We start from the raw sequence: 24,631 nt of genomic DNA, 5'->3' as shown, positions 1-24,631 counted from the left end.
ACCTCTCCAAGACTAAACTAATTCTGCAGCACATGCCACAGGGGAAAATGAACAGTTTATCTCAAAAATGGCAGAAAAAGGAACATCACACCAGAAGTATTAAATTTTCTTGTGTGGGTTTTTTTTTTTTTTTTTTTTTTTTTTTTTTTAATTGGTTGGTTTTGGTAACTATATCTTGACAGTGATGGCTTGGAAAACCATCCCCTTGTTTACAGCCATGAAAAATGCCTGTAACAAATTGCAGAGTTAAGATCAGAAAAACCATGCAGGACCTTTTTCGCTTAAATGCCTATAGTCTTTTAGAATTTCCTTTTGTTGCTCATTTCATATTTTGCCCATCAAATGTTTTGTTCCTGTCCTGAATTAATATTTATTTGTTACCTGTTCTTTCTCTGGTCACACACAAGTTTTTGATACTCTCTTTTTTTCTCTCTACCATGTAGCCCTAGGGCCTGGTCCACCTCTCTGTACTTAGCAGGATTGAGCACATCTGCTTCCTTTCCTTGTTCCTTTAGTGTCTGGTAACTCCGGTTGATTTGGCCAGTGACTCTTCTCTTAGGATATTTCTTTATTCATCTATTCTGTTCATGCACCAACAAATCCACTTAGAAAAAAAAGTTGTCATTAAAAAGAGAAGGTAGACTCCCCTTTGGAAAGTACCGCACATCTGTAAAAGTAGATGAAAATCTCAGCTTAATATCAATGCGAAGTATTCAACTGCCCAGTAAGAAAACAAAAGCAACAGGCTCAAGGATCTGGGCCTGACCAGAGGTCCCATTGTAAAATGTAGCATTCAGCTTATTTGGAAGATGAACGTGATACTTGCAGAGATGAACTATTTTAAAAAAAAAAAATCTTACATTTTGTTAAGAATTTATGTAACTTCTAAAGGAAGACTAAGAATTCAGACCACTACTATTAGACTTCTAAATTAAACTTCTAAATTACTTAATCATCATTAGAAACACTGTATAGCTTCATATTTCACCACAGTTCAGAGGGAAATAAAGAAAACAGAACTCTGGCTGATATATAGTTCCTCAAATGTTTTAAATGAGAGAATAATCTTGAATAACAGTCAAAGACAATCCACTTGTACCTGAAACCATCTTCTGAAACCAACCACTATCCAGCCAGTTATCTCTGCTAAGAAGCTTATTTCCCAGACATCAATAGCAATAAGTTCTTCTTTCAATAGCCAAAAATCAGTTTTGTTTTTAATTTAGCAAACTTTCCTCTTTTCAGAGATATGAGGACGATTACTTATGTAATGCCAATCAAGAAAGCTTGTACATATCATTAGAAGAGAATGATTTTTTTAAATTCAGCCTTAAAAAAAAAAAAAAATGTAGACAGTAACACTTCTTAAAAAAAAAAATTATATTTTTGACTCTGTGTCAGCTTTTTGAAAGGAAAAGCACTTGCAGTTTCAGTGCTTTTAAAAATTAAAAAAAAAAATAGTAAAGGCATATAATCTGTTACATGGGCACTGCACATTTTACTAATTTGGATCAGTTCCTCTTCAGTGTACTGACTTGCAAGGTCTGTGCTCCCCAAATTAAAATGAAAAAAATGCCTTCCCATTTTTTTTAAATTAAAAAAAGGCAATAGAAAAAATAATAACATGAATGTACTAGGAAAAATAAACAAGGTGGGCAATGTGTATTCCCGTTTTGGCAAATAGAAGTAGAATACAGATGGGAGAGAAAGCACGATTTTTATAAATGGAACAATAAATTTGAACTTTTAATCCAAACATCTGAAAGTACTTATACATGTGTGATTTAAGCCTGTTACAAGTATTGTGAAGTATATGATCAAAATATACAAGGAATAAAATGCAATATGTGTAGTCATCTCTGGAATGCAAGGGACCAGAACCTAAAGTGAGCAATATTAACACCAAGAAGAAGTGGCAAGAATTATTTGGAGAACTAGATTTGTATCTTTAAAATCATATTTTTACCTATACACTACAACTTGCAGCCCTCTCACTATTGTTTTATAGTTACAGAACCCTTAACTACCGAAGAAACTGTTAGGACTTCAATTCTTATGTCCATCCAGAGGACAAACAAAGGACAGTTTACTAAAAGACATTTACAAAAATGGACCTGAAGGAAGATACTTCACTCTACTTTTCATCCTCAACCAATACACCAATCATGTATGATAACAGTTGGCAGGACATCTTCAAGGAAAAAATAATCCAAGGTCAGCTCATGAAAGAAAGCTTTTACTGGACGACAGTGTTACCAAGCCTCCTTTGGCTGCTGATAGCATCATTGCTGTAAGGAAGCTCAGAAACTTCAAGCTCAGCACTGAAGTAATGATTCAAAACATGGAATTAGTACAATAAACTTCATTCATACAGTGTAAGGAGGCAGATAAATGCACAAAAGCATGGTACAATTGCAGGATTCCAGCAGCCCTCTTCTCAAGGACATTTAAAGTATGCTTTACTGGTTCTACAATCACCAAGACAGGTAAAAACGCCAAAGAAGTCACTTGTGACTCCAGGCCTTTCAAAGCACCAGTCCATCTTTAAACGTTTCTTAACTTGTGAAAGAGGTCTATCAGACGCTCAAGAATCCAATGGTCACACGAACCAGCACTGGAAGTCAACCCCAGCAAGGAAGCTGCACTGTTTATATTGCATTTTATATTCTTTTTCAATTGCACTTGTATTTAATAACAACAAGAACAAAAAAAATACACTTTGTAGCCAATATTTATATTTTCCATTTGGCAGTTCTGATAATTTTTCATACCGAGTAAAGATAAAGCTGACTTGGCAGACTGTATTTATCGACATTTCATCTGCTAAACCATTTCAGCAAACCATACTGTCAACAGTTCCAAGAAGCACACTCCTAAGTGTATTATGAGAAAAACTAATAAAGAACATAAAATCCAAATAAGCAAGTAAGATAATATAAAGGGGGGGAGGGAACCACAAACTCAACCCATCATTTAAAGATTTGTTATTTGTAATCCCTAAAATGGAAGTTTATCTAGTGCTGAGTACTTTAGAAAGACAACTTTCTTTTTTAAACACTAAATACATACTTCCTGAGTTCCTCAAATCTCTTTCACGCTACTGCACCAAGTAGAAAACGTAGCACAATCAAAGATTTGATCTAATTTTTTGGTAAACTGCCAAATTTGATAATATTTCAAATATTGTCTCCCAAAAGTAAAATAATCCCATCCTCATCACCACTAGAAATACGTATTTCACAGGACTATCTCAGTGATAGTGATAGAAAGTGATGCTTTCTGTGAAAAACAACAAATTATACAGGTTGGAATTTCAGAAGCAATTGCACTGACAACATACAAAAATGAAATAAGATACAATTCTGAAGACAAAAGAGGAGTAAAAACTTATTTTAATGCTAACAGACATATGTAATTGTATACAAGGACAGAGAAGTCTTTGGATAGCTTTGCCACGCATGATATTTATTTATTTGTACTAGATTTAATAATACCTTCTTTATCAACAAAAAATTGCAGTTGTATCCTGTTTTAATACCAAATCCTTCAACTTTCTTTCTTAATCAAACCTTGGATCTTCAAACTAGGAGTCTCAATTAGTTATACGAGATTTCTGATGCTTTAGCAAGGAAAAGTGCTCAGAACAATATACTGTTAGTAAAATTTACTACAGTTAAAGATGTCATTACTTCACTGTTAACCCTTTCAGCAGCATCACCTCAACACTTTTCCTTTCACCTCAGAGCTTTCTCCCTCTAGGACCTGATTCCCATCCTCCCCCACCAAAATTCTCATTGCTATGCTAAAGTTCTCAGATCATCGCAATTAATAATCACTACCAAAACTGACAGATCTAATGAAGGTGTGCATCAGTTGACGAACAAAGGTATTGCAGTCCTACAGCTCCTACTTAAGGCCAAAGGACTGAGCACTGTGCTACTACAAACAAATAGAAAAAGACGGAGGCAGAAAAGAAAATGAAATTTTGTCTACCCTATGTCTCAATCTCTTCCTGTGGATGTGAATAGAAAGGACAAAACAGGATAGAAACAGAGACACAAAGAACAGGATTGCTTACCATTTCCTGAGATGCATACTTTGGATCTTCAGGATCAACTGACCAGTAGCAGTAATCAAAGCTGAAGGCCACAGTCTTTTCTCTTGAGTCCCAAGTGCCATCAAGCCTACTGTCAACCTGACAACAGAAAGAAAAAAGACAGAAAGACCAATTTACTTTGAAGCTGACCAAAAAATTAAGTATTTAAAAACTAACAGGAACTTTATCTAAGATCTGAATTGTGGAAAAGTACAAATACTTTATCCTCTTTATTCAATTTTCTTTGGTGCTGAGAGGTGGAGATGTTCATGACAGATCTGCTGAAGGGTTTTTGCTGAAGGGTTCATTTATTACAGCTAAGGTCCCCCAGGCTATATACAACAAATGCAATTTAGTGACCCTTCACAACATCTGTATTAGCAGAAAAGCTCTATATTTTTCTGTCATTTTTTGGCTTCATTGAGAACTGCATGACAGAAATGATGTTCAAAGTGAGAAAATAAAACCAATTTTCTCACTGCATACTTGAACATACAGCTCTTTTCCCCCATTTCCCTTTTGCTTTGTCATGGCTGCAAGCTAATGCTTCTGTCACCGGGACTGCACACTACAAACCTAACCTTTACGGGTTAGTAATAATGACAGTGAAGCCTTTCCAGCATAAGAGTCAGAAATGGCGACTGAAATATTAAGGGAGTCGTGTAAGTCTTTCTGTATAATCTTGCCCAACTGATTCGTAATAAAACAGATAAGCTTGTGAACAAGGAACTACATGTTGTTGTTCTGGTCATCCAAGGAGTGTAACAAGCCAAAACATTACACAAAACTAACACCATCCACATGTAATTTTGACCTAACTGGTAACTTCATTGTAACCTTGACTTCTGCAACAACATAAGCAGAAGAAAAGGTTCGTTATAATTCAGTGCCTAAACAAACCACTTCACTAATGGTCCCAAAAACCAGGGGTGACAGTCTGCCCAATTACTGGATAAAGGGCACTCTGAGCACTGAACTCTGCTACCAGACACGAGGTTTACAGGGAAAATTAATTTACAGGCCCATCTGTAGTTTTGAGGGTTTGTTGTTTTTTTTAAATGAAGAAATAGCAAAGCAAAAGAAGACAGAAATTTAAGTCAACTTTGAAGTAAAGAGGTTTCACGTATCTTAAACCCCACATGACTCTAAATGTTGTCACATTGAATTAAGTACAACCAAGGTTTCCTCTAGGCAGGATTAACACCTCAACAAGCCTACTGATCATCTTCAATAACAACATTTTCGACATGTTGCAATTCAGAGATTTTTAGGCAACTACCTTGTATTTTCTTAGGTTTTCTACTGCAATAGGCAGAAGATAGCCTGGAGCACTGCAATATGTAAAAATAAAAAAATACCCCTCCACCTCAGGAAATGCAGCCCCTGACCACAGAGGTGATGACCCTTCTGGTGAGAAGGGGTTTGCTCCAAACTACAAAGCGCACCTACCCCATATACAACAATGTGAACATTGGCATATAAATATTAATTTATACACTAACATGAATTCACCAAAGACTATCTAACCTTAGTTTATGCATAAAGCAAAATCACTCCCTTTACAAAACTCACCAATTACGAAGCCTCAAGAAAGAAAACATCCACAAGCCAGCCCTAGCATCTCCAAATAACCCTCCTCGGCCTGCTACCAGGCAGTCTGCCCCACCCCTGTGGTTTCCCCAGGCAGCCCACAGCTCCTCTTTAAACAAATAAAATGAAAAAAAAAAAAAAAAAGCCAACCCTCTAGGTCTAACGAGAATCAGCTGGACCCAGTTAGGCAGCTGCATGACCAAGGCCTCCACCTGCTGAGGGAGGCTCCCCCGACATGGCAGGCAGCCTCAGAGGCCCAGGTCCTCACAGCCCACCCTGTCACGGGGACCAAACCAGAGAGTAAGCATCTCTTTGTAGACCTTTATCACGCGTTTAAGGAGTTGGGGAAAACTACTTCAGAAAGTAGTAAGTCTCAGACCCTGCAAATACAGCCTTTGAGAAGGAAACATGCAGAAAATAAGCAACGTTTTACATCCATGAGACCTCTCATACCACTAGTATTTTTCCCCTCTTCTTTCTTTAAAAAAAGAACACTTGTAGTCATACAAAAATAAGTATAATGGAAACAAGATAAGTAGTTCAAATATTTTAATTCCATTTTTTGCCACAGTTTCTCTTCAAAACCTAATAAATTCTCTCTCTTGAACCAACAATCCAGAATAACTGGGTTGCTTGCAGATATAAAAAAAAGGAGACAAGAAATACAAAATGCATCCGTCTTTTAGGATCCCACAGTAATCGCAGTTATCCCACAGTGCATTTATTTGCCTTTCAAGCAGAAACATGTCTGACAACATAAAATTGATTTACTCCCATTCTATTAATTTAGTGAAGGACCGTATCAGTTCAAGAGTCTAAACCAGAGGGTTGATTCCCATGCACGCCAGCTCCAGAGCTTTCACAGAGGATGACAGCTACATTCAGTTTATTCTTATAGCTCTTGGTCCTTTACCAAGGCCTGAAGTGTAGCCGAACACGTTTTGCTCCATTTCATGCAAGTCAGTTCCACTCCAAGTGCAAATATGAGAGTCAGAGACACACAGGGAAAGAAACTATCCAGATGTTAGCAACAGTAAGATAAGCATAAAACCCTAAACAATTTACTAACAGCTTTGAATGATGGCATGCAGCCAGACTGCAGCAGCTTTGACAAATACAAAATATGCAGCTACATGTTATATCCCCTGTCTAAAAAAAAAAACCAAAACCCACAACCCCAAACCAAAACAACCCCTGCCACACACACTTTTGCTGCATTTATTCTATTGCTGTGCCAGTTTAAACATCTCCCTTTGATGTTTCCATTAGAATGATACAATAGCCAAGCAAGCATAGAAAAGCATCAGGGTATCAGGATCATTATTTAAGAAAGAGAAGATGACAAAAAGCATACCTTTACATTTCTGACTTTTGCCACTTTGTCATCAACTTCTACGATCACTCTTCCTCCTTCTGCACTCTCTCTGGAAACAGAACACATTCAAAAAAACATTTAAAATATAAAGACACAGAAAGATGCATGTCAAATTCGTAAAGCCCAGAAACTTGTGTGTACTTTAACAAATCGGAGATCAGAAAGAGCTATAAAACAGCTACTCATCAGACACACTGTGAGAGGAAGCAGCATTTGCAGATCAGCAGCCAGGTATCTCAATAATAAAAGAACAAAACAGGACTGCCGTCATTAAACAGTTTCCAAGAGCTTGTCCTAAATACTTTGTAAGGATTTTATTTCAAGTTTAGAGTCGTTGTTTTAAATTGTGTTTGCAAAGAAGTAGAGTGCAGCACAGGTAGACTGGCTGTGCTTTGTGGATCCATGTCACAGACCTATGAGCCACAAGTGTTGTCAAGTCTACTGTCTGATTTTTACCACATAATCCAAAGTATTATTTACTCCCCCACCGATTACTATCTCCTTTCACAAACAGCTCTAACTTCCAGGCAGCAAGTAGCCCAACATGCCTTGCCTCTGGGGTCTCTCCCCTCCAGTTCTCAGTTTTTAGCCACACTTCCCATAACAAAACAACATTTAAAACAATACCTTAGAGCACTTAAGGCTTCCACAGAGGCAATCACTGTAGCATTTGAGCTTTACAAACATAAAGAAGTTTAAAGCACATTTCTGAGCATAGTCTGTCCCTCTTTTGCAGACAGAAAATAATGCTTTACCTTAAAGTCTCTGTGCTTCACTTTACTAATTTTGAGCACCTGCCTTGAGATAGACTGAACTTAGTACTTTCTGTAACACATACGTGGCGCTTCACCTAGAAAATACAACCACAGCTCCCAGAGGTTTTAGTTAAGTGTGAGTATTCAGAAGTTCAACACACCAACAACCAGAACCCTGTGTTAGACCCCAGGAGAAAGAGGAACACTCACAGGAGAATTTGCGTTATGTACAGCTGGGTACCAAATGTGGCATTATGTACAGCTGAGTACTGAACGGAGGCCACATAAGGTTCCCTGAAGAACAAATGAAGAAGGACCAGTGCCTAAGGATAGAGTCTGTGAGTATCTAAGGTAGAAATTTGCAACTGATGTGTTTAATCTATACATGTGCAATTTCTTAAATGTTTTGAAAAGCAAGTGTTTTCCAATACAAGTAAGTTTGGGAACTTGCATGTCCACATACAAACCTCTGCCAGGTGAGCTAATGGACAAAGCTGACAGTTATCCCCTACACCAGACCAGCTATAAGAGGAAATGGGACATTTTGACAGAGAATTTCAGAAGAATTTAAGAACAGCAGAAGGCACAGAAAACTGGAGGGATCCTTTAGGAAGGAGCTTGCTTCTGTTACACACATTCTTTTCTCCATTGCCCCAGTATGATCTTGGCTCAATCCTGCTTCCTAATCCCAAGAGCATTCCCTATTTTCCATCCTACTGTTAACCCTCCAGTCCTAACACCCCAGCTACACTTCACTGAATTCCCATCCTCCTCCCCCTATACTGACACATCATCCCTTACAGGTACCTGCTATCTGTTCTCTCTGGCATCTTGTCCACCAGCCCACATTCAATTTTAGTGTCTTCAACTGCTCTGGAGATCTCAGATCCCTTCTCCTACTGCACTGTAGCTGGTTTTAGGCCAATGTCTCGGCTCCAAAGCTACGTGGTCCAACTCTCCTTGTCAGCTCTTCCAGTCTCTATCTCAAGTTTACTTGTGCACTCCACAACTGAATTGGTTTCTTCCTGGACACCAGCTGTGGTCAGCAAACAGATTATTTCGATTAAATGGGACAGAAGACCTTGCTCTCAGTTCCTGTACCCAGGCTTCAATTGTTACTTGGACAACACTAAGGTCAATTTATCAAGGCGGGGCTCAACTGATGAGTTTTTTGACTTACGGGGATGGTGCAAGAACAATTTGGTCAACACTAGAGAATACAAGCTCTGATGCACTCATAGAAAACAGATCCCTTAAAACTTTTACCTGCTATGTTCTTAGGAGCCTTCACTGAGCATATTGAAGAGTTTTAGTTGTTTAGAACTTGCGCAGAAATAGGTGGATTCAGATGGAGAATTCACCAAATGCACACCAGATTTCCAATTTTAAATCAATTGGAAATTCAAATAAAAGGTCACCCTAAGTTGCTTTTAAGTATTTTAAAACTTAATTTTCCCTTAACCTCATCTTCTGTAGAAGCTGAACTGTTCGGGACAAAGCTTAAAATTAACTACAAATATCTAGCCCAAGGCAGGTATTTATGCATGGAAGATTTCTACCTAAATGGTTGAAATCTGGGAAAGCTCTTAATAGTTTTAAATGCTAAGGTACTCTAATAAGACAACCTCAACAACAAGCAGTGCTCCCAAACCCACCTATAATAATTACATGAAACTCACTGCCTTCAGTCCACATGCACTATACACAACCCTATGAACAAATGACTTCATGCTGTGGGCTCTCAGCACCTGATGTTCTCCCAGGTCACAGTCATTATTGAAGACTCAAGATAAAGAAGAAATTCCAAACACAAAAACTTTGAAGTACAAACATTTTTCATATATATATAAGTTCATATACTTATATTTATATTCTTATATTAAAATAAATATAAAACCAGTAAGATACAACCAATACAAAATAAAATTACCACACCACCTTTTACCACAGGGTTAACATGACTCCTCACTATGCTGACAAAAGGTGTATGCGGCAGTCAAGTAGCTTTGTTCAAATCTCACACAGCAAGAAAGCCACCAGCAAAGAGGGATAGAAATAAAGTCTCTCCTTGCTCTGGGTGCAGATTCACAGCATATTTTATCTATCTTAACTGTGGGCTGTTGCTGCAAGGGGCAACTTCTCTTCTCTGCTCCAACACCCCACACGTGTTCCCACTTCTTTTCTTGCATCTGATCTAGCACCCATGCAATGGCTCAGATCAGCTGTGATCAGAAAACAAACACACCAAAATAAATAATCAAGGTGCCACAGGGCCAGCGAACCCTTCCAGAGCACGGAGCACAGTGGTGGCACGGTTGCTATGCCAAAGCAAGAGAAAGGGCAGGAACACGCAGTGGTGGGAATGGAGACCCCTCCCTTCTGCAGCAGCTTACAGCCAGACAGCATTGAGCATAAACAAAACTGGACCTGCAGCGTTCCCAGCTCTACAAACCGTACATTCAGCCTCCATGAAAACACATGTTTATTTCATTCTTCTTTTAGGTACAAACCAGAGAATTTTGGGAAAGAAAGCACAGTTTAATATATAAAGCCCAGGAGGCAAAGCAGACTCACAGCTGGTCCAGATGTTCTGACCTTAACTCCAGATTGCAAACACTACAAAAGCGCTCTCAGCAAGAACTGTGTTTGTCAGTACAATCTTACACATGTGCACCACAGTTTGCATTTGACTGATAAAACAATCAGTCATCCTTAGGAATAGGTGCTCTGCTCCACAGGTGTAAAACCTGTATTCCTCGTACCAATAAAATTGATTCCAATGTACATGAAACACATTTGACTTCCCCTGCTCAGAATTCACAGTGATTTTAATGTTTAATTTCCCCATCCTCCCTTCTTCCCCACTTGTTGAAAAAATCACGCTATGTCTGGGAAGTGCCTCTTTTCTTCTAAATTCCTTTGTACGGACAATTCATTTTCATGCAAAGACAGAGCTGTAGAAATACCACTTAATGGTACACGTCCCAGGAAAGACCTGGATCTTCTCAGACACAAAAAGTTTTAGAGAAATGCAGACCCAGCAACAGAACAGAGACACAAGTACAGAACGCAGCGGCAGGGCTGTAACGGGGAACTACAAGAGAGACCTGACAGAAGCAAAGCTGCTGTGGCAGTCCATAAAACAGGGGCAGCCCAAAGAAAAATCTCCTCATAACGTTTGCTGTTCCTATGACAAACCATTTCTGCAGCCAACATGTTGCTAATGCAACCCCAGAGGGACAACAGACACTCTGCAAGAGCTGGAAGAACGAGCCAGTGGAAAAGAATCATGGGAGGATCGAGACCCCCGAGAGGGACATTTCCACAGCTTGCTGGACCTCACTGATCCAAGTTCACACACCAAGTACAGAAGTGCAAGTAGGTATACAGAGCTGGAGGAAGAAGTGGGTGGAAAGAAAGGGGGCAGATGTTTATTTTAGACTTCATAAAATTTGCCCCACTTCTCCACCCTCTCAAATAACAGTCAGGCACTCGGAGAACAAAGGAGCTGACTCTTAAAAGTTGCCTGTTTATTTTAAAAACAGGCACATGCAGTAAAGCAAGAATATTGGAGTCATTAGCAGTAGTCATGTCATACAACAAAACAGCTTCTACAAATGCAGACCACTAAATGCTCACCAAAGTAATCAAACATACTAAAGCCAATATATACCACTCAAGTACATAAGAAATCTTAAATCATTTTTGGAAGAACTGAGTATGCATCTACTCATACAAAATTTGAAAATAACCCTACAATGTAATTGTTGCAAGTACTTATGCTTTCCTACTCATTTCCATCACCCAAGTTAACTCCGAACCCAATCCCAACCTGTACTGAGACAAGACCTCAAAAGCAGTATGGCAACACTATCAATCCCTCCCCTCTTGCAGAGATTTTTGCAGATCTGGGCAATCGTGTCAGTTCTGGTTTTTGGCACAATTCGCTTTAATCATTTTTCTAGACTTTTCTAGACAAAAAGTAGCCTTCTGTGGCCTACTGTGACAGACATTGTCACACTCTGCTTACAAACACAACCAAAAGCACACCCATAGCAAGCTTGGCAGGATGCATGCTAGCGGTCACTGCTGCTGTCTCTGGGACTCTGTCACTTCCCAGGATGTGACCCATAGCCATGATAGCCTATAAGTAAGGTACATTTACCAAATTACCTCCACTTCTACCTGGGACGCTTTGTGCCATCTAATGGCACCCTTATGAAATCACCATGCCAGCAGCTGCAGTATAATCCTGAGGCAAATCTAACCCAAGCTTTTTCTTGGTTAAAGTCCAAAGGCTTTATGGAGAAAAGCTCAGGGAGTATTCAGATTTATCTTTTCCGTTCCATTAACAGTATATTGTAAAGTGTCTCTGCCTCCTTTTTATTGGTGGCCTTGGCAGAGGTATCTTTGAGAAGCTGTCATCTTTGCACCTCCTGGGTGACTGACCTTGGCCACAGAAGCAATGAAACAAACAATGCAAGGTGTATTGTCTGTTGTGGTAGTCTTCAGACAAAATGGTTTGCCCCAGACAAAATGGGTTGAGAAGACATCTGTGCTAAGACCAAGGGTGCAATGAGAAGCGCACTAAGACTCCACGCTGGTCCATCAGAAATTGTGGAGAAGAATGTCAAAGCCTTCAGCCATTAGAGCTTCCGCATTCTACTGCCAAGTTAAGATACCTACAACCACAACTTTCCCAAACACAGCAAACACAACACCAGCATAATCTGTATCTGCATCCCTACTGATGTAAGCTCTGAAAGCCAAGAGCTTTTAACAGTATGAACAACCTCACTTTGGCTAATGCAGATGTATTTTTTTAAAGTATTAATAATAAATAAATTTACTTAAAGTTTGTTTTTAATATTTTTCATTATTTATTACTACTCAATACTGTTTTGGATATTTCTCTTTAAGTCATAATTGTTTTACTGTGTCTTGCAAAAGAGGAGTGCACACCCAGTCAGCAATCCTCCTACCAAATTCAGAACAGATGTTTATAAATAATTTAAAAATCTATATTGAAGCCAAGTACACAGAGTTCACCAAGACAGCACGCTGCTATACTAGACACGCTGCTCAAGTTATGTTTCAAGGCTAGTCCTCACTGCATAGAGCTGTATTGGCTCTGATAACAGCTAATACAATCTGATAGTCAAAAATCAGCATTCCTAGTGATCACCATCATCCTCGTGCGGCTTCCGCCTATTCTTCTTTGAAAATATTATATAGCAACAAGAATAGGAATATTTGGTGCAGAGATAAACATTTGGCATTGTCAGCGCTCTTTTCAGATACAGGCTTGCTCAAACAGCTAAAGTCTTTACTTAATCTTACCAGACTTTTGATGTATATTTTCATGAGCAAGGAGAAGCAGCACAGGAGATGGCCTCCTTCGGTCAAAGTAAGCTCTGCAATGCTGCCCACGTGATGGCACAATACAAGAGCGTTCCTGTCTGCACTATCTCTGAAGTCTTGTACTGCTAGAACAAGAGCGTCAAGGCATCTTCCTTGAGCAATCCAAGTCAGAAATACTCCTTATGACCCACCAGTGCTTTGAACAGCTGTGGAGTAACACTGCTTTCTCTTTCATACAGAGGCATTGAGGGGAGGAGGGAAAAGGAGAGTGAAAAGTCTTTTCATCTGTCATACCACCAGCATTTAAGGAAGCATGAAATAAGGAGGATTTAAAAGAAAGCTACAGGCCAGTCAGTCCAGTTTCATCCACCCTTGATTTCCCAACTGTTTACTGAGTAAGGAGACAGCGTAATTCATGGACTTTTGTATCAAAGAAATTCTGTGCAAATGCTGTGATTTCCATGCAAACCAGAATTTTGATACAGTGGTCAGTTTTCACTCCACCAGGACAGAACTTCAATCTGCAATCATAGTTAAATAAATTATCTGACACTGAATGCTCCAACGCACTGTCTTCTACTGAATGCTGCGACGCACTTCTTCCTTCTTGCTATTTCATTGCATCAAAAGTGCATAAAACCCCTTAAATTAAAAAATAGAGGTGCAAAAGTCTGTTATTTTGTTTAAAAGCTACACTACAGCTAGAAAGATGGCAGAAAAAAAAAATAAAAGTGCCCTGCTATTGAAAGTTCACATAAAGCCTCAGACTAAAACAAAAGGAAATTGGGGAAAAACCTCACATAAATTCTCTGTGCACAGTGGTGGTGTCTCACCATGCACTGCACAAAGGTCCCACAAGAGTAGCATCCCACCTCTGCACCATTCCGCAAGGGAGATGGGCAGCGATCTCTAGGCATGCAGGCATGTCATCTTACATTACTACAACTTCTCTCAGATAGAGTATGCGGACTTAAGGAAGGGAACTGCCCAGCAAAAACATGGCTCTAGCCAAGTTAATTAATGACGTTGTGCCCCATTTTTCTTTGATGCATACAAAAAAAATCTGATCCCTGCTCCAAAACATTCTGACACTCATCAAATATTTTTAGGACTTGGGAGGAAAAGTGTTCTATGAAAATGAAAAATAATAGTTGGAGGGCTTTCAAAAGCTTCTTTTGCTTTTATTGGTTCAGGACATTTTTGTAGCTGCTTTTGCACAGGCAACAAGGGAAGTGGAAGAAGAGAAGAAAAGACAGTCAGGCTCTTACTCGGGAAGTAAACTATCTTGTGCTCCTGGCTTAAACGAGTACAGGCTTAAATGAAGCATCATCATCAGTGGAATGGGTAGCGGTGGCCACTCAGGACATGCAGAGTCCTGCCCTTTAAAAAAGCTAGAAAGTCCGCCCTTTACCAAAGTTAGAAAACCTGTTTCATGTTACCTCAAGAAGAATACATTTGGGAAAGGGTACTGGTGCAGTACCCTTATAAAAACACAGATGTGACTTATGAAAACCATCTGCTAGTGACAAGTACAGACACGAAGAGAAAAGACCAGCCACCTCAATGATAGTTTACATGAAACTTTAAATAATAGACTAGGCAATGGAAAATAACTAATTTGAGAGAGAGGGGGGAGAAAAGATGTCAAGATAAACTTAAAAATAGGCTAGGTTACAAAACAGGACACACAAATATTAAAATACATTTGTTTGAGAGAGTGACCTCCTTTATAAACACAAAATTAGAATCTCAACTTTTCTTTTAAAAATCCCAGCTCTTCTGTGGGAAAAAAAGCTTGAAATCATGAGCAATGCATAAACAACGCAGCTTTTGCACATTTTCAGACAGCAACTTTTGGAGGCCTGAGACAGCTCTTTCCCACCATCAGGTACCAATCCCAAAATCCACAGCTTTTGGGACAGCATTCAACCACCATCACCTGAAGAAAGGAGCTGTCGTGTAACAGAGGGACGCAGAGCAACAACACTCACTCAGCTATCACAGTATATAAAAGTAGATAAAAACTTGCCATTTCTCTTGGTGTGAGAGGAGATGACAGCACCAAGGTAGCAAGGAATATATATCCTAAACTATACAATTGACAAGGGGGAGAAAAAACAAGGTCAGGGTAGAAGAAAAACACTTCACTATAATGTGTTCAACGGCCCGCCTTAGTCCAAATCTTAGAATAGTATGAGAAGTATCTAATAGTCCTAAGCAAGCTAAAAGGTGTATTCTGCTCTTGCATGTTACCTGTTTTCTTTTTTCTATATTTGTACCTTTTCTTTTCACAGAGACATTCTGGTCCCTTTGAAATCAAAGACAATTTTGTCATTTTCTTCAAAGAAAGCAGCATTTTGTCTTGTATTTGAAAATTACATCAATATGGAACATATGTTGAATACCTATAAAACCAAATTACACTACATCTATTTTCCAGAGAATTTTTGAATGTGATATATTTCTTGTGCTAATGTAAAATATATACAGATTTCTAAGGAAGTTATTTCCAATTACATCCAGTAAAGCAGTTAATGCAGATTATAGCAATATTCCATTAACAGAGAGCTCATTTATCCAACACACACTTGGGTCACAGAGCAAAGTTTAAGTCAGCTTAAGAAAAGTACCAAAAAGAAGAAAAGAATCCTCACATCTACTTTTAGAAATATAAAGGAAAATAAACATTCTCTCCTTGCAAATACTGCTGGGTTTTTTTTTCAAGAAAGTTAAATACAAACACTTTTTAAACACTATCCAAAAAGCAGAGAAAAGCTAACTTAAGTAGAAGTAAAAAAAATAAACTGTATGAATACTAATGATGCCAATATCTTGTGTTATCATACACTTGCACTTGCATCAAATACATTTGGAGTAGTGTATCACAACAACAGTTAGAATAAAGTAAGGTCATGTGTTGGGGGGGTTGTTTGTTTTTGAGGGTTTTTTTGTTTGTTGCTTTCTTTTTTAAGTTTATAAGTGGAAAGTCTTTTGAAATGTTAACTTAAACATCGGTGGCTCTCTTCCCCCAGAATACATTCCTCTTAACACTGGCATTGTGAAGTTTTAAGACAGAGAGAACAACTGAACAGGAATGGTTCAAAGAGTGTTTAAAACGGGCAGCACTGAGCAATTAGTCAAGAATAAACATTTTAAAAGGAATATGCTTGAGTAAATAAAACAATCACATTTGTTTTGATGGGTAAGAGGGAAAAAACCGATAGCCTCCAATCTGCTGTTTCTTTAATTTTATTTAAACAGAGCATTTAACATCTGTTATGCATAAGATTCAAAGAATGTTTTCTACAAAAGTTGTTACAAGTTATCGCTCTTGTCAGCAGTAGGCAATATTGCTCTATCTAAGTTCTTGTGGTTATACACAAGCATGTAAAACAACTAATATCACAGTCTATAAAACAGCAACAAGTCTTTACTTACAAAATAATCCTTCCTTTGACTTACCACCATGTGATTAGGAAGAACAAAGAAGGTGGACCATAGCACGGAGACTAGTTAATGAAGCTGACCCCGCAGCAGATTAATAAAGGCATACCCAGCACAAATCAACAGTGATTGACTTTGCATAACTTCCAGAATTATTTTTAAAGTCATTTTATTTTTCTGTAACTTTTCCATTAACTTTCCTTTTAAATAGAAATGAATTTTACATGTTTACATCATAACGCACCAATCAGCTGAACTCCTCCCTTACCTATTCACCGCAGCTACACCCAACGCACTGCCTAGGTCAGCCCCACACACCAAGCATGTTTCTGGAAACTGTAAGCGAGAAACTTTCGCTACTACCAGAGACAATTCTGCCCCCAGCCTTGGCCTTGCTCACGTGCATCACCGGTGTTCTTAGGAGCTCAAAGTTAACTCTCCCACCTGCTGCCATTGGAAGACTGTGCCACACAGAGCAGCAGGAATGAGGAAAACAGCTGCTGCAGTTCAGACTGTGATAGCAAACACCTGCACAGCTGGAAGTGCGGTTCCGCTTTGTCACTTGGAACGACCCAGATATTTCTTTGATGCTCTCATTTGCCAGAGTGTGGAGGACAGGCTCAGGGCTCGGGAAATAACCAGCTGGCCAGGAGGAATGCAAAGCAGAAAAAGGCAAAGGGCAGCTTTTGGGGTAATTAATCTGTTTAGCAACTCTTTCAGGTGACATGTCTATGATGTTCACAGAGGATGGGAGGGTTCATTTATGAGTTATTAAAGACACCAGGAAAGACCCTTTCAAATAAGAGCTTTTCCTTTCCCAGGCCACAGAGGCAGCTAAAAAGTGGAGAAGATACTTTCAACAGCAGAATATGTCTTCTGTTTTGCTGGGTCCTGTACAAGTAGCTCCCAAACTTCAGGGCCCAGCAGAGTACGTCAAACTCTCAAAAAGTGTCACAGGGCAACTTGCATGCCCTTGCGTCAAATTTTTAACTAACACCACTATAATTTTACAATTGAATTAAACAAACTTGCTGTGAATTATTTCACCCAGGCCTCAATCCACAATCCATGAAGGAATGCAATGTCTTCTAGTCACTGGTGCGTGCTAAAAAAAGAATCCTATAGTAATGCATGAGGCTTTCCATTGTCGTGTACAGCACTGTTTTTTTACAGTCCTTTCCCATCTTTAAGGCTACTTACGTAGCAGCTCTCAAACTACACCGTGACAAGGGAATACATCCCGGGTATGCACAAGTGAAGTGAGACCAGCTGGATGCAGAGCAGAAGTTGCAGCAGAAGTGGATCACGGAGGAGAAGGCATGAGGCTGCTGTGCTCCATCCTGGTCCCAACGATACTGTCCTGGGCACGCTGAGCGCTCCCCTCCAGAGTGCCTCCCATGCACCAACACAGCCCTCCCTTCCTCCCCCCGTATAACACATGGCTGAGGTTCACCGTAAGAGCAACCAGCAGCCACAACCAGGTACTGGAATTGTGATGGGATATCGCAGGGACAAATATTTTTGAAACTAGCAGCACATAAAAATTGGCATTGGTTTCTGCTGGCCTACGTAAGTAGTAAAAGGGCACGTCTAACGCTGCACGTGTTCCTGTAACAGACAAACACCCAACACGGCTTTCAGCGAGCTACCCAGGCAGGCGGAGAGCCCCAGACACGGTACTGAAACACTCGAAAGGTCATGTACCCTCTTTCTTAGGCAGTCACACTATTTCCAGGTCTGGAGGGTCAGATCTGCTACCACAGCACCCCGCCGCAGACCGTGGTGTTGGCATACTCCACAGCAGAAATCAAGAAAGAGAAAGAAACAGCATTCTTAGTTCACATAGTTACGTGCTCGCATTGAAAGTGTTTCCACCAACAGCTTCTGACTGTCAGCCAAAGATAACATCACACTTTCCTTACAAAAGTCTAATATCTAATAGACTAAGCATTAAGATGTCCGGAAATAAACCATAAAGGGATTTCATCAGTTCCTGGCTCCTATTTAATACCTGATTATTTACCTATCACTATAGTCAATTTATAGCACCCATTCAAGCTTCCATATTTCATTCTGATGGGGAAATGTTATTTATACAGAACAAGTATCCATGTAACCACAAAGTAACAAATCTTTTTTAGTATGTAGAATAGTAAATGTGTAATAAAGACTTTTTTAAAGCAATGTCACTCCAGGGAACACATTTGAGGGAATTTACTCCCAGGACAACGTTTTGGTGATAAAAAAATCATTTAGGCCATTACAGAATGACTGATGGCATTGTGGAGGACGTTGGCTACAAGCTATTTAAAGTTTAGGCAAAGGAAAAACTTCTGTATTCAGTATAACTGTACTCGCTTTATAACCATCAAGGATTATTTGTGCATAGGAGCTTTCTTGTCAAAGAATGCATTGTGATGGGTGCTGTACAGGCACAAAACAAAAAGACCACTCTTTGCCTTATGCTAAATAACAAGCTGCAGATGTGATTAATATGGTTTATAAAAAACTGAAACTTTAAACAGAAAGCAGGGTTTTATAAACTTCCGTATTAACATCTTTTAATATCAGAATATTCTGTAAATTTTAAGATGCAAACCCAACGTTCATCTGCCATTATAAATTAATTGAAAAAAAGCAATGAGCAAGTAAAGTTTGTATGACAGTCTAGAAACAACCAACTAACTCTCTAGTTCTAGCCTTTGCCCGCAGCTTTTCAGTTTTTGGGACTCTTAAAAAGCAAAGTTTAATATTTTTGGCTGGAACTGCGATTGTACACATTACAGTACTTCAGTTGAATTTTTTCTGTAGGAAGTTTTTCTTTTTAAAGCACCAAAGAGATTCTAGGAGCTTTGGCAACATGGGTACCTCTTAGAGGCCAATCACGGCATGTGTATGTAGAGAGGGTGAGAGGTTTGTGTGATCACAATATGGAAGTGATATAAGAAGCTGGAATAGAAAGAGCAGGCCTTTATCCTCACTGAGAGCTTTAGTCCTTTCAATGTCTATCAAGGTTACTTTAAGCCCTCATATATTTGGTATTTGCCTCAAAGTCATTACATGTGGACAATTTTGCTCAAGGCTAGAAAGCAACTTCTCACGTCAGAGCCTTCACAGAGAATATCCAATCACTTCCTTTTCCCATTTATAAAATATAAGAATCCATCTTGAAGTGCTTTTGCTGACCTCAGCTGTGGCAACACAGTACAAGCAACAAATGACCTTTGGGGTCAAATACCACAAGATTGGTGTCTGCCTCCCCATCCCATCAGTTACACAGCCACAGGCTGAGTACATAGAATTACTTAAATCTCTTCCCACACAACCCTGTGGGTTTCAACTTTCGCCTTCATACAAACATTTTTGTTTCAGCACCTGATAAGCTTCTCCCATGTGCAGGAGGCTGTCCCACCTTTCTGATCCTACCCTCCTCTCCAAACTACATTCCCTACCAAACAGCTGACCCACACTGACTATATCAAAGGTCTTCTTGTTTATCACACCTTATCTGACAGAGGTATACGCACTGTTTAATGCTATAATGATATATGCACTGTTACAGACTATTTAATGCAACCCATAAGGGAAAAAACATTAAGAGAGACATAGTGCAAAGCTCCTCACCAAGGAGCATCTGGTGAGAGGGAAGATGACACCCCTGCCAATTCAGTCTTTGGCCTCTCTTCCCCAACTGCTAAGAAACACTCATTTTAACTTATGTCTACAGGAGACCTTACTAAGTCCACTATGTAATTGCAATAGGCAGCCAAATGCTATTACAGGAGAAAGAAATATGTCATTGACTACACAATGAAATACATCGCCAAGCCAGACTTTTAAGTACTTTCAATCTCCAGTGAACTCTGCAGGACTGAAACAAAAGGGTCCTATGATCCAGATAACTTAGTATCATTACCAAATTGCCATTTAATGTTAATACTTAGCACTTGTATGTTTTTTATTTCTAGAGAGCATAATGGCAATTTATTTAACCAGTAAATGCTAAAAATGACTAACAATGTGGAAGAGAGTAAAAATCAAGGAATATCTCCAACACTAAAGCAAACACTAAAGCAATGAAAGGTTAATCTTAGCTTACTTCAATGCTGCAACTCTTCTCACAATATGCCAGTATCTATTAAAATCTGTTCCACTCATAGCTGTACAACAAATCAGAACTGTATTATCCAAAGATGGGTTTAAATGAAATTCTGGACAGAGTATTGTTTTAAATCAGTTAGCTTTGAGTTAAAGGTAAATATATAGAAAATCTGTAAATTACTTTCCACCTTTCCCTTTTCTATTAAGACTAGCAGGTTTGTTTTAGGTAGTTTTTAAATTTTATTTTATTCAACACTCTCTGGTATCTTTTCTTGAAAAAAAAAAAAGAAAAAAGAAAAAAGAAATCCATAGACAAATAAGAACTTAAGAGTCCAAAATATGCCAGTATACTGCCGGCTAAATGAGTAGGCTAGTTTTCTGGCTGGGCAACTCTTCAAGAATCATTTTCTCTACTACATGAAAGAGTTATTTATCACAGAAGTCCATGCAGTCAGAAGACAAGGTGAGGGACTCCTGCTAAAAAGGCAGGCAGCATCAAATCAAAGACTGGCCCTCCGAGCTCATACTACATTTCAAACCGTTTCTGCCTGAAGTGCTATAGCATTTCTCTAACAGGAGGCGTTACAGAAGCAGACACCGAAATTTTGGCTGTTTGCTTTTTCACTTTCTTTTCCTCCCCGAATTTCCAAAGTCTGCAAGGTTTTAATTACGTATTATACCCAAACAACACCAGAGCACTGTGCTCCTTGTTTGTGGGAGTTGTCTTCAAGCCCTCTCCCTTAGCTTTTGGGATTTCTATTGGAGCCAAGCAAGCCGGGGAGGGAGCGGAGCTGAGCGACAATGGGAATATCCGGCTCTGCCTCCCGCTGGAAAAAACAGCAACAACAGAAGGGGAAGAGAAGATTCCCTCACACTGGATGACAATTGTCCTATTTTGGGGAGCTCAGGAAGAGGGAAGCCAGCCTAACAGCTCCGGCGGGCGACTTTTCCAAGAAAACTTTCCAAGCTATGTAGTGACCCGCAGAGAGAAGCCCTGCCACTCCTCGTACCTCACCGTGAAGTCCCGTCCCCCCCCAGCACCCCGCTGTCCCCCCCTCAGCCCCAGCTAAGCCACTCCGCAGCGGCGACCCCCTCCCCGTCCCCGTCCCCGGTGACGGGACCAGCGGCACCCGATCATCCCTCGCAGCCGCCCAGCGGCCACCGGGATCTCCCCGTCCTCTGTCCCCTGTCCCCTGTCCCCTTCCCTCCGCGCCCCGCCGCACCTTTTGCTCAGAGGCCGGACCCGCACGGCCACCTTGACGTTAGCCATGGCTCGGCTCACGCCCAGCAGCCGCGGCCGCCCGCGCCCCGGCCCCGCCGCGGCGCCCCAGCGCCCGGGGAGGGGAAGGGACGGGAGAGGAGGGGACGGGGAGGAGCGGAGCCGCCCCGGAGGGGAGGGCTCGGCCCGGGCAGCCCCAGCGTGGGAGGGAGGGAGGGAGGGAAACCTCCCCGGGGGGAGAGGAGGGGTTTCGGGGAAACGTCGAGGGCCGACGGCGCGATGAGGTGGGCGCTGCCATGGAGATAAATCGTTCGGGACTACCGGGAGAAGCCAACCGGTCTCAGAAGGGAAAAAAAAAAAAAAAAAAAATCCTGTCAGTTTAATCCTTGGTAGGTTTGATGGCATTTTTTCTTCCGTAGAACGTGCAGGCAATCAGCAAGCCAGCACTGTTTAAAGTGCAAAGCACTCCGCATTTAATTAGTTCGACAGTAATTTAAGGAAGGGAGGTATCCCTTCCTTACTAGCGCTAAAGGGAAAGTCTCAAGTGTTTTAAATTCCTCTGAAAGCCTCCAATCTTTATGCGGGTTAGATTTATTGTGTAAAATAACATTTTGAAACTTGAAAGGACTATAACCGAAATCAACATCAAACAGTTGCATTGGTAAAGGTGTTGCACTTGGACTAATATAAAAACCACCAAAAGCTTCTAAAAAGCTGCTTGTAGAATATTGTCCTGCCAGCTACCACCATCATTGTGAAGCTGCGAGAGCAGGTAGCATCGGCTGCATGCATAAACAAGGTGGCAGGCTCAAGAGACAAGTCCTGTCTGTTTGGGTTTTGGGTGTTTTTTTTTTTTTTTTTGCCAACGTCATTACTCATTTTTAACTGGACTTCCTCCTGGTTTTGCATTTCAAAATATGAGAAATTAAGCTGTATCCGGGTATCACACAGGAGTGCTTTACAGTCCCTTTAAACGACTTCTGTTTAAATTGCCTTTTAACTGTACTATTTATTTGTACTTTAACTACAGTTGTCCTCAAGTGACAATTTGCCTTAAGATCCAGAAACATTAAATCTAAATGAAAAAGATACCACAATACAGAAACCTTCCAGAGTGAAGTATGGGATGGATCCTTTGGACCCAACACTGTTCCTAATTCACGACCCACCACAGAGCTGCTAAAACGAATGCCTACAAGCTGTGAATTGCCGTTTACTTCAACAGATTTATCCCTTTAATCATACTAAAGAATGAATTCGTACGTGAATGGCAAACGGTATTAGCTAAACTCTACTACCATCTCCACAGTCAACTCTCCAATAACAGATACAGTAAAAGAAGAAAATAGGCTTGACTCTTTGGGATATGGCAAACACACATACTTGTCCTCACTTCAAAGAATTACAGTGAACAAACTAACTAGAAATGTTTTCATCCTACTTCTGGAAGCATTGAATTACAACAGCTTTAATTTGCCTGGCCTAAATCATTGCTGTAAGACAATGAGAGAGAGGTTAAGCCTGTGATAGATGCGCAGGACGATGATTCCAGAAGCCTGGATTCTGTTTCTTCCCATTTCAGAGAATGTGCAAAGCATTTTCAGTAAAAATGCCAGCTCCTCCGCAACTGTGTGGAAGTCCTTCATTTGCACATCTGAAACAACAGTGATGTGGGACTTTGGACTCAAAGCCTGCAGCGACATATAGCAAGTGTTCACACAAAGATCCCATTCAAGTTTATGGGACTCAAATGCCAGTTTATATTCCCAGATCCTATCTACTAACATTCTGCTCGAGTTAATCCAAATTGTTTCTATCCTCTTAACTAGCAACACAGAAGAACATCATCTACACTAACATAGTATACTAGAGAATTGTTAAGCTATACACCTTGTCATCATCACACCCAGCAGAATGACATAGTCTACAAAAATTAAAATGGGATACTCCGAAAATTTCAAATATAGAGTAGACCAAGTGCAAGTAAGTCAGACCACTGTGCTCAACAAAGAACCAAAGATTTCTTCCTTAATTCAAGTTTTTATGCAATAATCGGATAAACTACAGAGAAATGTGTGATACTGAGCCACCTAGTGGTTACTTTCAAAAAATAAATGGCTCATTTGCAGAAATGGCCATCAACAAGTTGGATGTACGAAGAATTCAGGTAACATAAACAATACAACGGTAGAAAGGAATACATCTGCTCCACTTCCAGTTTGCTCCATATCCTGAATACAAAACTGGACATCCTCCAGAGACAACCAACCGTCCTGGTTTATAGATGTCCTGCCGGTAACATTTTACTCACAAGTCTTTCCACAATGTAAAAGTCGCTAAGCTTACAAACTGGAACAATCAATGCTTTTGCTAAGTTGTCAGTCGTACTCATGGAACAAGAGTTTTATTCTAAGAGGGGCACTGAAGATGGGGCAAGCAACAGAAAAGGAGAGACTGAAGAATATATTTATCACTATCACAGAAATGCTGTTTGCAAATGAGTAGATCTGCCAGGTATCACCAGATCCACTCCCTGCTTTCCCACATAACCACATCATAGCCATAATAAATTAACTTAAAACTCGATTAGTTTCTTGGTTGGAACTCCTAGGGAAGCACAAGCTGGGACCTAAGACTTTGCACTGTTCTTTTAATTATAGGATCTTACAACAAAATAAAAAGCAAGAGTC

The 24,631-nt window shown here is 40.0% G+C and overlaps 1 protein-coding gene across 1 annotated transcript in view; it reads right to left on the bottom strand.

The window, feature by feature from the left end:
* The window catches only part of STARD9 (StAR related lipid transfer domain containing 9), a gene marked incomplete at its 5' end in the record, with an annotated part of 115,350 nt that extends 93,358 nt beyond the window's left edge, over positions 1–21,992 (bottom strand). Inside the window, 3 exons of the mRNA XM_082485299.1 lie at positions 4,079–4,195; positions 7,041–7,110; positions 21,946–21,992. Coding sequence (XP_082341425.1) covers positions 4,079–4,195; positions 7,041–7,110; positions 21,946–21,992 — 234 coding nt within the window. The remainder of the gene's footprint in view (positions 1–4,078; positions 4,196–7,040; positions 7,111–21,945) is intronic.
* Positions 21,993–24,631: the final 2,639 nt, after the last annotated feature.

This window comes from Vanellus vanellus (genome assembly GCF_965231255.1).
Source record: "Vanellus vanellus genome assembly, chromosome: 6".
NCBI classification, from domain to species: Eukaryota; Metazoa; Chordata; class Aves; order Charadriiformes; family Charadriidae; genus Vanellus; species Vanellus vanellus.
Note: the sequence above shows the minus strand (reverse complement) of the source record. Positions and strands in the feature narration are given on the sequence as shown.